The sequence below is a fragment of the Monodelphis domestica genome, chromosome 4 (genome assembly GCF_027887165.1).
Source record: "Monodelphis domestica isolate mMonDom1 chromosome 4, mMonDom1.pri, whole genome shotgun sequence".
Lineage (NCBI taxonomy): Eukaryota > Metazoa > Chordata > Mammalia > Didelphimorphia > Didelphidae > Monodelphis > Monodelphis domestica.
The window spans coordinates 275,465,997-275,478,402 of NC_077230.1; the positions used below are offsets into that span (position 1 = coordinate 275,465,997).

A 12,406-nucleotide genomic window follows, 5' to 3' on the forward strand; every position below is an offset into this window, starting at 1 on the left:
GTTTTCTTCTTCATGTTTCCACAGATATGCAGTACAAAGGGTGCTCGAAAAGGCTGCCCAGTCAACAATATTTCCTGAGAGGGAGTTCTTCCTTAGAGTTTATGCAAGTCTTTCATGTTGCAGGATAAACCTATTAACTTCCAGTTCTGAGTGCTGTGGAGATGGAGAGAAGCAGCTATGATGATTCTCTAATAGCCTTTGGAAACTTGAAGATGTTTATTGCCCAGATATCTCCTTTTACTGCATATTATTGAGGCATTTTGTATACTGGCCAATGAGTTTTTGGCTTCATAATGAGTTTCCAACTTATGAATACCTGATATCCAAATGTTTTCTAATTCAAAAAGGGGCTGCCCTAGCTGGGGACTGCCTCCTTTTGAGAGCAGCTATAGGATCTCACCTTTGCTGACCATTTTCTTTGGGGTTATTGCTTCTCAATTGCTATGGTCTTGGGGGATTTTCCTCTCATGCTGGGATCCTTTCCTAAATTCTTGGAACTCACACTTTCTCTGGATACTGGTGCCAGGGCAAGAGTAAGGGAAAGAGAAAGTCTGTCACCATTACTAAGAGTCCTAAGTTGAACCTTGGAATGAGCTTTCCCACAGAAACAAGTTATAAAAAACAATTAGGTTCTACAGGTTTCTCTGATCTGTTATGGGTCAAAGAGGATTTGTGAGCTAGCTTGGGAAACTAATCACCATTTATATAACATTGCTATTATATAGATAGTGTCCTGGGCAAATACACTCTAAATTCTCCTGAACTGACATACAAACTTTCAGAACACAATTCTCAGATGAATTCGGGACTTTCTAGGTAGGTAAGGTTGCCATACACAAATGCCAGGGCTGGTGCACCTCACCTGGTGGACAAGGATCACTCCCCAAGGCTCCTTCCTAATGGATCAGAGATACCCAAGGGCAAACTGGGTTTCTTGACAGGGCAGATGTTGCTTTTCATTTTATGTCTTTATATCTTCTAGTATCTAAGACAGATCCTCACACAAAAGTAAGAGATGTTTACTGAATTGAGTCAAGGTGCTCTTGGCTGGAAAAACAATCAGAAGCCAACAGTCTTAAGGGGAAAGAGATAGGTTGCTCTGAGCAGACCATGTTTTAGAGTTAGATGGAATTTGGAGGTGGAAAGCAACCACAAAAACTCAAGAGTTGGAAGGGAACTCAGAAGCCTGTCTAGTCCTGATTGGACCTGCAAAAAAATCACCTTTTGCTTGAAGACCATTGGCCAAGGGGATCTTTTTCTCTGAAGCAGGTCACTATACTTTTGGATGGCTCAGATTGCCAGGAAGCTTTTCTTTACAGGGTTAGGGACTGGACTTTTTATTTCACTGGCATATGAGGAAACTCCCTTTACCAAAGCAGGCCAGCATGTTTTCTGCAAGTATTAGAGAGTTGCTTAGAGCACTTAAAGGCTTAATGACAACCAGGGTCACATGAAAAGAATTTTTCAGAGATGGGACTTGAACGCAGGTCTTCCGGGTTATAGGGCTCTCTCTGCTATAGTATACTGACTCAAGCTTAAATTTATTTCTCTTTCTCTTCTATCTCTTGCTCCTAGTTTTGCCCTGTGGGGCTACATAGAAGTCAATCTCTCTTTAATCAAATAATCAACAAACATTTATTAAGCACCTACTAGGTGCCAGTCACTGTGCTAAGAGCTGGATACAAAAAGAGGCAAAAGATAGTCTCTGCCCTCAAGAAACTTGTAATCTATTGGGAGAGACAACATGCAAACATGTATAGAAAGCAAGCTATATATAGGATAAATAGGAAATAACAGAACAAAGGCACTAGAATTAAAGAGAGGCAGTGAAGACTTCCTGTAGAAGGTGGATTCTAGTTGGGACCTATATAGGAAGCCAGGAGGTCATTAGTTCCATTAGAGGAGAGAGAATGTTCTAGAAATGGATGCCTGGAACTAAGAGATGGGGCATCTTGTTCATAAAACAGCCAGAAGACTAGTGTTATGGGATCAAAGACTATACAACATAGTAGATAGTAAGGTATAAGGAGCCTGGAAATTTCAGAGGGGGGCTAGGCTAGAATGTGAATGCCAAATAGCATTTTGTATTTGTTCCTCTTTCACAGGGCAGCCCTTTAGAGTCTTAGAGATCACCTAGTCAAATCCCCTTATTCCTCAGATGGGGAAAATGAGTCCCAGAGAGGCTAGGTGGTCTTTTGACTTTCAAATCAATGTTCTCTCCACCATATCATTCTGCCTATGTTTGGGAGGAGGTGGAAATGGGGTGCATCTTGGGTCTCAGGAGAGCAGATACAGGAGATGGAGGAGAAGTGTGATGGGAATGAAGTTATTAGAAAGTGCCAATTGGTCTTGGGGTACAAGTGACCCACTCCAGGGAGTAGAAGAGTCTTCTGTTCTTTTAGGTTCCTTATTTCCCCCTCTCAATTCCACCTGGGAATAGAAAACTAGGGTCCTTGAGGCCTTTACAATATGTAATTGGTCTAGATAGTACTCCATGGGAATTTTGTGTCAGGGTAGTAGCTGGGATGGAGTCTTTTCTATTGCTTCTGTATCACCTCTGGGGTGGAGGATGGGGAGCTCCTTTCTCATAAAATGGAGTAAAGAAGGCTGAGATGACGGGGTACAGAGAATAGTGAATTATACTGGGAACAAAACAAGAAATGCGGCAAACATAATTGTTGTTTATTAGCCCCTTTAATTAAAACAGATTTGCATTTCTATGAGCAGCTTGTAACTAAGGGGAAAAAATACTCAAAAGTTTATGATGGAGACTGACACCAAGGTGGGAGTGGGGAAGAGAGGAAGGATATAAGTGAAGTTCTCTTTAAGAACAGGTGATATGGGGCTGAGGCAGGATCTCTGAGCTCCAGAAGCCTTTAAGCTCAGAAGGGCACAGGTCTGGAGTGTCTTCCTCACTAGCACTCCAAGAAACTGGATGGTTCCTGTCCATGGTACTTACGGTCATTGGTTTCCTTTTAAATCCCAACAAATTTTTTTTTTTTACAAACTCTCTTAATTACAGAGCCTGTTAATCTGTTAATTTTTCCTAGTTATTCATCAGATAGCTAGCTTTATACATAAATAATTGTATATTGTCTATTAGCTCCTTGAGGGCAGGGACTTTTGCCTCTTTTTGTATCAAGCTAGCACTTAAAATACCAGTCTGGGGGAAATAAAGCCAGTGAATCTAAAATGATATATTATTGCCCCTCATTTGATTTTAGGCAACATTAACAGAAGTAGAGTGTTCAAGCCAAGAGAGAGGAAGAGTCCTCTGGTTCTATGTTCTGCACTGGTCAGAATACACACTGGGAATGCCACATTTTAGGAAGAACATAGACAAGAAGCTGGAGGCCAGAATGGTGAGGAGCCTGGAAACTGTCCTATGAGAGCTATTTGAAAGAACTGGAGCTAGAGTATGAGAACTGTTTTCAAGTATTTGGCAGATTATCACATGAAAGCATGAAGGAGGGATTAGATTTCTTTTTTCTAGGCTCCAAAGGAGAAAATTAAGGTCTATTTCTATCTATCTATCTATCTATCTATCTATCTATCTATCTATCTATCTATCTATCTATCTATCTGTCTGTCTGTCTGTCTATCTGTCTGCCTCTCTCTCCCTCTCCATCTTTCTATCTATCCACTTGTGTTTTATCTATACCATTTTACCTATCTCTATATCTCTTTTATCTTTTCCTACCTTTATTATCTCATCTAGCTTCATCCTCATCATTCCCCTCCTCATCTCTTTCTCTCTCTCTGGCTCTTCTAGTGGAAGAAAATTATAAGGAGGCAGATTTCAGACGATATGGAAGAACTTTTTAACCCTCAGCCTGGCACAGGCTGAGAAGTGAGTTCTGCATTGCTAGCAGTATTTAAGCTAAGGTTATATGACCACTTGTCTAGGATGTTGTGAAAGAAATTCATCCATGAGAACAGGCGTTTAATCCCATGAACACCAAGGCCCCTTCTAAATCAGATGGTCCATGGTTCTGTGGCCACTGGTGCCTGAATAGGACTGTTTGTACAGAGCTCAGGACCGCTTCCTTCTCCCTAGAGGTGGCAGCAGGGTGATGGCTGAGCAAAGTGTCAGACAGCTTACGGGCAGGAAAAGACTCCAGCCTCTGTTGCCATGGATATAAACGAAGGCGCGATCAGATGCTGTTATTTTTAGCCCTGAAGTGCCAGTTTATTGGTGGCATCCTGGGGACACTAGAAAAGGCTGCAAACTCTGGACCCTGACTGGGACAGGTGGGACCAGGAGGCTCTTGGCCCAGATACACCTGCTCCTTAGGACTCCAAGGATTGAGGTAGAATAATCATGGGGATATTCAGTCTGGGGCATTCAGTGACCCTGAATCATTGGGTGATTCATCAGACTGGTTGAACAGACCCATAGTACTTCAGTAAGAGCCCCTAGCCAAGGTGGCTGAGGAGATGGCAGCTGCCAGTGGACAGTGTCCAGTGACTGCTAAAGAGCCTTGTGTCAGGACAGCAGGGGCATGGGAAGATGGCCCATCTCTGTCCTATTTCTGGGCATCAGCTCAATGCCTCTGCCCTATGGCACCACAGCAGAGACAGGATGGAGTGAGAAATATCAGGCATAGATTGGGAACAATGTGAATAAGGGCTTAAAAGAAGCAAAGGGACAATAATCACAACAGTAGTAACATTTAAAATTTATAACGCTGAAGAGTTCTTCGAAGAGTTATCCTCATGATCCTCAGAGGTAGGTACTATAAAGCATCAAAGCTTCCATTTTATAGATGAAGAAACTGAGCTGAGGAGAGATCAAATGAGATAACTGATATAAAGCACTTTGCAAACCTTAAAGTGCTATGAAAGTGCTAGCCATTAGCTATTATTATTATTTAGTTACTTGCTCAGGATTTGGTTTCCTGATTCCAAGGACTTCCCATGAACCCTACTTTTGGGGTGTGTTGCACATTGTCTCAGACTACATAAGTACCTCACAATTATTCTGCTGTTAATTTCTGACCACCCTTGGAGGTCATGTCCTGGAAGTTTTCACTTTTTTCTCTCTGGAACTTTTGCACTGTCCCCTTTTCCCCTGGTGATCTGGATCTTTCCCCACTTCAGTCCCTCCTCCATTTAGGTGCTCATGTGGGCTTCCTAAAGCAGGTCTGATCCCCCCACTTTAATAAATTTTAATGGCTTCCTATCACCTTCAGGATCAAATATAAAACTCTCTGTTGGCCTTTTAAGGTCCTTGACAACTTATTCCCTTCTTATCTTTGTAGTTTTCTTACATTTTATACATAATCAACTCCCTGAGACCAGGGACCGTCTTTTGCCTCTTTTGGTATCTCTGTGTTTAGTACAGTGCCTGGCACATACTAGGCACTTAACAATTGTTTATTGATTGAATGATTTTACTCTCCTCTGTATATTCTATGATCCAATGACACTGGCCTACTTGCTGCTCCTTATACATGATTTTCTATCTCCTGACTCCAAGGCTTTTCCCCAGGTTGTCCTTCACCCATTGACTTCTCTTCCTCTTTCCCATCTATGTCTTGCCTCCTCTTAAATCTCACTTTTTTCCCAAGAAAATTTTATTTAATTAATTAATTAAGAATATTTTCCCATGGTTACAAGATTCATATTCTTTCCCTCCCTTTCCCCATCCATGCCCATAGCTGATGCACAATTCCATGGGGTTTTATATGTGTTACTGATCAAGACCCATTTCCATATTATTGATATTTGCACTAGGGTCTTCTTTAAGACCTTCTTTAAGAGCCTTTTGGGAGAGAGATCTCTTAGGACAGTGTTTGGCAAATAGATTGCACTTCATAAATGTTTTTGCATTCATTTATTGTATTAATATCATTTGGGTGTATAATCCTGATCTTACCTGGCCTGGGTCAAATCCCAGTTGCCCAATCATCTTCCTTCCTCTATCATTCAGACTGCCCAGAAAAAGAAAGGCTGCCCAGGATTAATCTTCCCTCATCTTGACCCTTCTATTTGTCTAATACTCCTTTCCGTCTTGGGGTTGGACTCCTCTTAGCATAAATTTAAGAAGGGTATCAGGGCTCCATCCAGTTGGGTTAGGGAACTGGGATGTGATACCCAGGAGGGGCTGAACCAGAAGAAACTGAGATGATTTGTTTAGAGAGAAAAATGGGATGTATTGAGAGGGTGTGGCTTTCATGGACCTTCCATAAATCCCAATGTGGGCCAAGTATGGTCTATAGATTCTATTCCCTCCCTTGCTACCAACCCTCCAAGAAGTGGGATGGGGGATGTTACCATTGACGGTCAGTGAAACCTCTCTCTCCCCGGCCCCTACTCGGGGAACAACAGCTCGGCACACGTATTTGCCAGCATCCTCTTGTCGGACGGTTTTCAGAGTCAGAGTATTCTCATTGCTCAAGACCTGGGAGAGGACAGAGAAGGTCAAGTACCAGGAGTAGGAAAAAGTTGCTCTGTCCTCCAACTCTAGGGATGGTGGAGACTGACACAGCTGTGAGTCCCATAGAGTATCTGAGGGGAGCAGAGAAAAGAGCAGGTGGTTTCATTTTATTTTGGAAAATCTAGCCTCAGTTTTCTCAAGACAAGACAAAACAAAAATGAGGCATCTGAGATCTGTGCATGAGAAAGAGATTCCATCAGTGGTAGGTTTCATGGGAGGCAGAGCAGGAAGGGACTTTTAACAATAACCTAAAGCAGCTTCCTTATTTTGCAGATGAGTAACTTAAGCCCAGAAAAAATTAAATGAATTGTCCAAAGGCACAAAGTATGTAGTAAAACTGAGATTTGAACCCCTGTCCACTAACTCCAAATCAGGAGCTCCATATCTAGCTATGGGTGTATGTGTGTATGTGTGGTGGTGGTGGGGGCGTTTAGTTATAAACTGAGGAGTCATGGAATTTAGGGTTGAACCTTGAGTTCTCCATGTTGGTGTCCTGGCTTTTCCTTGCAATTGTTCCTCCTTACCTGGGAACTAGGGGCTTACCTAGTTGGAATTTGATTTCCCTGCTGTGTCCCCTCCACCCCAAGGTTTGTTCCTTTCTTTTAGTCTCTGGATCTTCCTCCATTCCCCCACTCCAACCTTGGGTTCTCATTCTGTTCATTCTATTGGAGCAAAGGACTGGTCAGCTTATTCACATATGCTTTATTGTCCTTCTCAAAGGGTATTTACATTTTAAAAGAAGCCAAGAGAGAGACAGAGTAAGGTTCAACCTAATGGAATGGCTGTGAATGATGGGAATCTCAGGCACTTTGGTGCCCCAGTGAGGATGATCTTTTGGGAGATGGCAGATACTAGTGATGCTTAAAATTCATAACAGATATGCACAGGTGGGACAGCTTGGTTACTTGGAGTTCTCTCTATCATTTTCTGTACCCCTCTTCCTTTGATTGACACTGCTTTTCCCCCAAGTAAATTTATGGAGAGCTCAGTGTCATCCAATCCTTAACCCCTTCAGTGAGAGGGCAGGTGGAATAGTAGCTCCGAAGGTGGGCCCAGCAGGAAGGGAAACCTGAGGACAATGGTGCCTATTCTTCCTAGGGCTAGACACCTACCACCCCCGAGCCACGCTTCATCCACACAATGGTTAGTGATGGGTTTCCTGTCCAGGCACAGTTGAAGACAGCATCAGAGCCCAGGTCCACCAGCAGTGACTGAGGCTCAGAAGTCATTCGAGGGCCAACTGCATGCAGAGGAAGAGAAGAAGAGATGGATCTGATTGACTTTAACCAAAGGGTTGAAGCTTTTGTTGTAGAACTTCAAGAATTTAATATAAGGAAATGGGGGAGGCATTTGGAGAGGAGCTAGAATGGCTTGCTCATAGCCACTCCCCATTATGGTGGCTGTTGCCTGCTTTGTCTATTTGGAATGACAGTCTTGGGGTAAAAAAACAAAACAAAACAAAACAAAAAAACCAAACCAAGCTGACCCTGTGTCATTGCTTTCCTTCTGCTGTCTCCCTGGCCTTCTGTCATTGCCTCATGAAAGAAGACAAGGCTATCTGAACCCAGTCTGTGCTTAGGGTGAGGGTAGAGCTGATATAGGACTGACCCATCTGGAGGGGTAGAGAGGCACATTTTCATGGGGTCACCTGAAGACAACACTTTAATTTAATTCCAAGAGCCACTCTATGAAGTCTTCTCTGATTTTACTAGCAAGAATTTCTCACAGTTGCCTCCTAGGACTGTTATCTTACTTGTCCTAGACCCCTCTCCAGGGCCCACCTCATCCCTCCTCCCCTTCAATTGTAAGTTCTCTGAGATCAGGGTCTCATTTTAATTTTGTATTCCTAACACGGAGTATAGGGGTTTCCCTGAGGAGCAGGTCCTAATAGATGTTTGGTAAATCACATTCAAATGCAGCTTGAGTTGTTAGTCTGGTGGGAGTGATCTATTCAAGTTCAGAAGGCCTCATGAAATGATGTGATTTAAAATAAGTCACATCACTAAAGTGGCCAGTTCTGTCTATAGTGTAAGATTCTGTATCTATCCAGATAAAGAATATTATTCCTGAACAACTTCTAGTAGTTTAGTTGTGACTTGCTCCTCAAGTTACTTCTAGTACCATAAGATAAGGGAACATCCTTAAATAATTTGCCTTCCTCCAGGGACACTCACAGTAGACATCCACCGTGCGACTGATGTTGGTACTGCCCAATGCATTGGTGACTTCACAGGAGACTGGCTCGAAGAAGTATGTGTGGTCCACAGTGGTCTCATAGGAATCCCCAGATTCGTCCTTGATCACTTGACCCTTCTTGGCCCACCTGAAAGATAAACACCCCCTCAAGCATAGTGGAGACCTCTAGGCAGCAAGGTCCATGGAAGAGAAAGGGTAGAGGGGAAAGGTAGATAGGAGGGAAAGGAAGATGATGGAGTTCTTTTTCTAAGAATCTAAAAAAGGAAATATAGAGGAAGTAGTAGCTCCTTTTCCCCATAGGGAATGGAAATATGGAAAAGAATGAGATCTCAGCTATTCCTTGAGGTCAAATCTTAGAGTAGGAGTAAGTTATCCTTGGGTTTGGGGGGAGAATGAAACTATTTCCTATTCTGTTTGTGTGACAAAGGACCAGAACTGAGGTTTTCCTGACTTCAAGGATGCTTGATATCCATTAAGACAATCTGCCTCTGATACTATGTTTGTTTTATATGTGTTTCTTTGAGAAATAGCATGGCACGACAGATAGAGATCTGGTGTTGAAATCAGGAATATACTTGGCTTCGGGTCTTGCCTATGAGCACGTTCAACCCCTCAGTGCCTGAGGAAACTCTCTAAGATTTTTAGTTACAGAGAAGGTGCCAGGAATTCTTCTACCAAAGAAAGCACCATCCCCAGACTTCTCTGGGTCGAGGTTGTTTCCTCTTTAGTAGAAAGCAATCTCCTGGAGGGTGGAGATGATTTGGTTTTTGTCTCTGTGCTTTCAGTTCAGTATAATGCCTGTTAGTTTAACAAATGCTTTAAAAATGAAACATGCTCCCCACCTGCTAACCATGATAATCAATCAAGAAGACCTGCCTCCAAGTTTAGCCTCAGACTCTTATTACCAGTGTGACCCTGGGCTTCAATTCTTTTTTTTTTAATTTTATAATATTTTATTTGATCATTTCCAAGTATTATTCATTAAAGACAAAGATCATTTTCTTTTCCACCCCCCACCCCCTGTAGCTGACACATGTTTCCACTGGGTATTACATGTGTTCTTGATTCGAACCCATTGCTATGTTGTTAGTATTTGCATTAGAGTGTTCATTTAGAGTCTCTCCTCTGTCATGTCCCCTCAACTGCTGTAGTCAGGCAGTTGCTTTTCCTCGGTGTTTCTACTCCCACAGTTTACCCTCTGCTTATGAATGGTGTTTTTTCTGCTGGATCCCTGCAGATTGTTCAGGGACATTACACCGCCACTAATGGAGAAGTCCATTACGTTCGATTCTACCACAGTGTATTAGTTTCTGTGTACAATGTTCTCCTGGTTCTGCTCCTCTTGCTCTGCATCACTTCCTGGAGGTTGTTCCAGTCTCCATGGAATTCTTCCACTTTATTATTCCTTTTAGCACAATAATATTCCATCACCAACATATACCACAATTTGCTCAGCCATTCCCCAATTGATGGGCATCCCCTCGTTTTCCAGTTTTTGGCCACCACAAAGAGCGCATGGGCTTCAATTCTTACCTCTGTTTGCCTCAATTTCTTTTTTGTAAGTCAACAAGTATTTATTAGGGACTTACTATTTGTCAGGTACTGTGCAAAAATGCAGTGGATAAAGAAAGGCAAAAACAGTCTCTTATCTACCAAGAGATTATGCCTGTCTGAAAACCAAAATGAGGCCATTCTAGTATGGTGGGCTATTCTTTTTCTTTTTTGTGGGGAGGGGGGGAACTAGTCTTAATGAATCCACATTGACTCTTTGTGAATACTACTGGCTTTTCTTGATTTTGAATAACTGTAAGAGCACGTCCAAGAATTTTGCAAGAATCAAAGTTCAACTTTTTGGCTGACCTAAAATTCCTTGAATTCTCTTCCTTCCTTTTGGTCAAAATCAGGGCAACATATTTTACTACTTTAAGCCTGTCATTTAAAAAAGGTCTTCAGTAATATTTTATTTTTCTTAATGACATGGAAAAGCACTTTTTAGCATTCTTTTTTCTTCTTTCTTTGTAAAATCCCATACCATTTGTGTTAGTATTAATTCACAGCAAGGGCTAGGCAATTTGGTTTAAACCACTTGCCCAGGATCACCCAGCTAGGAAGTGTATGAGGCCACATTGGAACCCAGGTCTTCCTCAGTCTGATGCCCTATCCACTGTGCTACCTAGATGCCCTCAGCATTCATATTTTTATGCTTTGAATGCCAAATTTTAATCTTTCCTCCAATTTCTTCCCCCTACTGAGAGAGTAAGCAATTTGATATAGGTTATATATGTGTAATAAATAATATATTCCTATATTTAACATGTTATAGAAGAAGACATACCCCCCCCCAAAGAAAATAAAGCCTCAGTTTTTTTCAAATGAGAAATGAGGGAATAGTATCCACTTCACGGGATTCTTGTGAAGATCAAATGAGATAATAATTGTAAAAGCACTTTAGCCCATTGCCTGGCACTTAGTAGATATTGTATAAATGCTTATTCAATTCCTTTCCCTTCAATTTGCTCCTAGGTCAGATCTCTTAGTTCCTGAAAGGATGCATGACCTCCTAGAAAGCCCTCCCCCCTCCTCAGACTCCCTTTATTGACTAGATTATCCCTCTCTGGGTAGGGATTGATTTTAGGGGAAGTGGGAAGGGGGCTACTTCGTCCAGTAGTGGTAAGCATTGGACTGGGAAGATTAGGAGCGGGTTCTTCTGGTAGGGATCAGTAGGGCTCTCCTCAGCCCCAGAATTTCTGGGAATGGGCAAGAGGGAACTTATACCAACCTGGAGCTCCTACAAATCCACCCCCCTCCCCAAGAAATACACCCTTTCCATGGTTTAGATTCTTCAATGTTGAACAACCTGCCCCATTTAATCAGGTCAATTTCATCAGTGATCTAACCCACCTCCCTTGGGCTGCCCTTAAAGCCATTGTTTTGTTTCTTTGTTTTGGCAAAGATGGAGAGCAGCTATTCTCCTCTCTTCAACTAAAGACTATTCTGCCTTGCCTTTCTCTCACTGAAAGATGGCTCAAGTAGAGGGGGAAAAGTGAGGCAAGACCGTCTCAATACAGTGGATAGGATTTTGGACCTGGAGACAAGAAGAGTGGGCCCAAATCCCACTTCAAGCATTTATTAGTTATAGGACCTTGGGCAAATTACTTCACCCCTCTGTGTAGGCCTCACTGTCCTAATGAGGGTATTGAGGGTACCTGGTCATTGCAGGCATGAAGGGGGATTATGTGTGTACATATATACATATATACACATATATAATATTTATTTATTATATGTTATATTATATATATAAAAGCACTTTCCAAACCATAAAACACCACATAAATGTCAGCTAGAAGCTTTATTATTATTCTCCCTTTTTCCTGAGCCCTGTGTAGGTGGGGGGCTATTTCCTGGTTTCACATTCTCTTCTTGGCTTTCCTCTTGTCCACCCCCTTGTTCTCCCTGCCCCAAGAGAAACCAGCCCACTTCTCTGCAATACAAGGGAACACCTACACAGGCACTGAGATGTTATAGTCACAAATTAATATTAGGTAACTATTAAGAGCACAATTAATAATTACAATTATGATTTAACAACAGAGCACACTATCTCTCCCCAAGAGCTTAAGGAGGTTCCTAACATGCTATTATTCATGAGTTATTCATGAATCATTTCAATTCTTTATTTTAATTTAATGATCAGACTTAATAGCCAACAGCCCTTGCCCAATGCTGGGAAACTCTGGCGCATTCCTTGTTAGAGATCTGTGTCCCAAG

General features: G+C 42.1%; 1 protein-coding gene across 2 annotated transcripts in view; it reads right to left on the reverse strand.

Annotated features, from left to right (window-relative positions):
- KIRREL3 (kirre like nephrin family adhesion molecule 3) overlaps positions 1–12,406 on the reverse strand; it is a 779,983-nt gene that overhangs the window by 21,862 nt on the left and 745,715 nt on the right. For both annotated transcript variants that reach the window (XM_007495106.3, XM_007495108.3), the window contains exons 9-11: positions 8,614–8,762; positions 7,552–7,679; positions 6,277–6,403 (exon numbers count right to left, since the gene is read on the reverse strand). In XM_007495106.3, the coding sequence (XP_007495168.1) occupies positions 6,277–6,403; positions 7,552–7,679; positions 8,614–8,762 (404 nt within the window). The remainder of the gene's footprint in view (positions 1–6,276; positions 6,404–7,551; positions 7,680–8,613; positions 8,763–12,406) is intronic.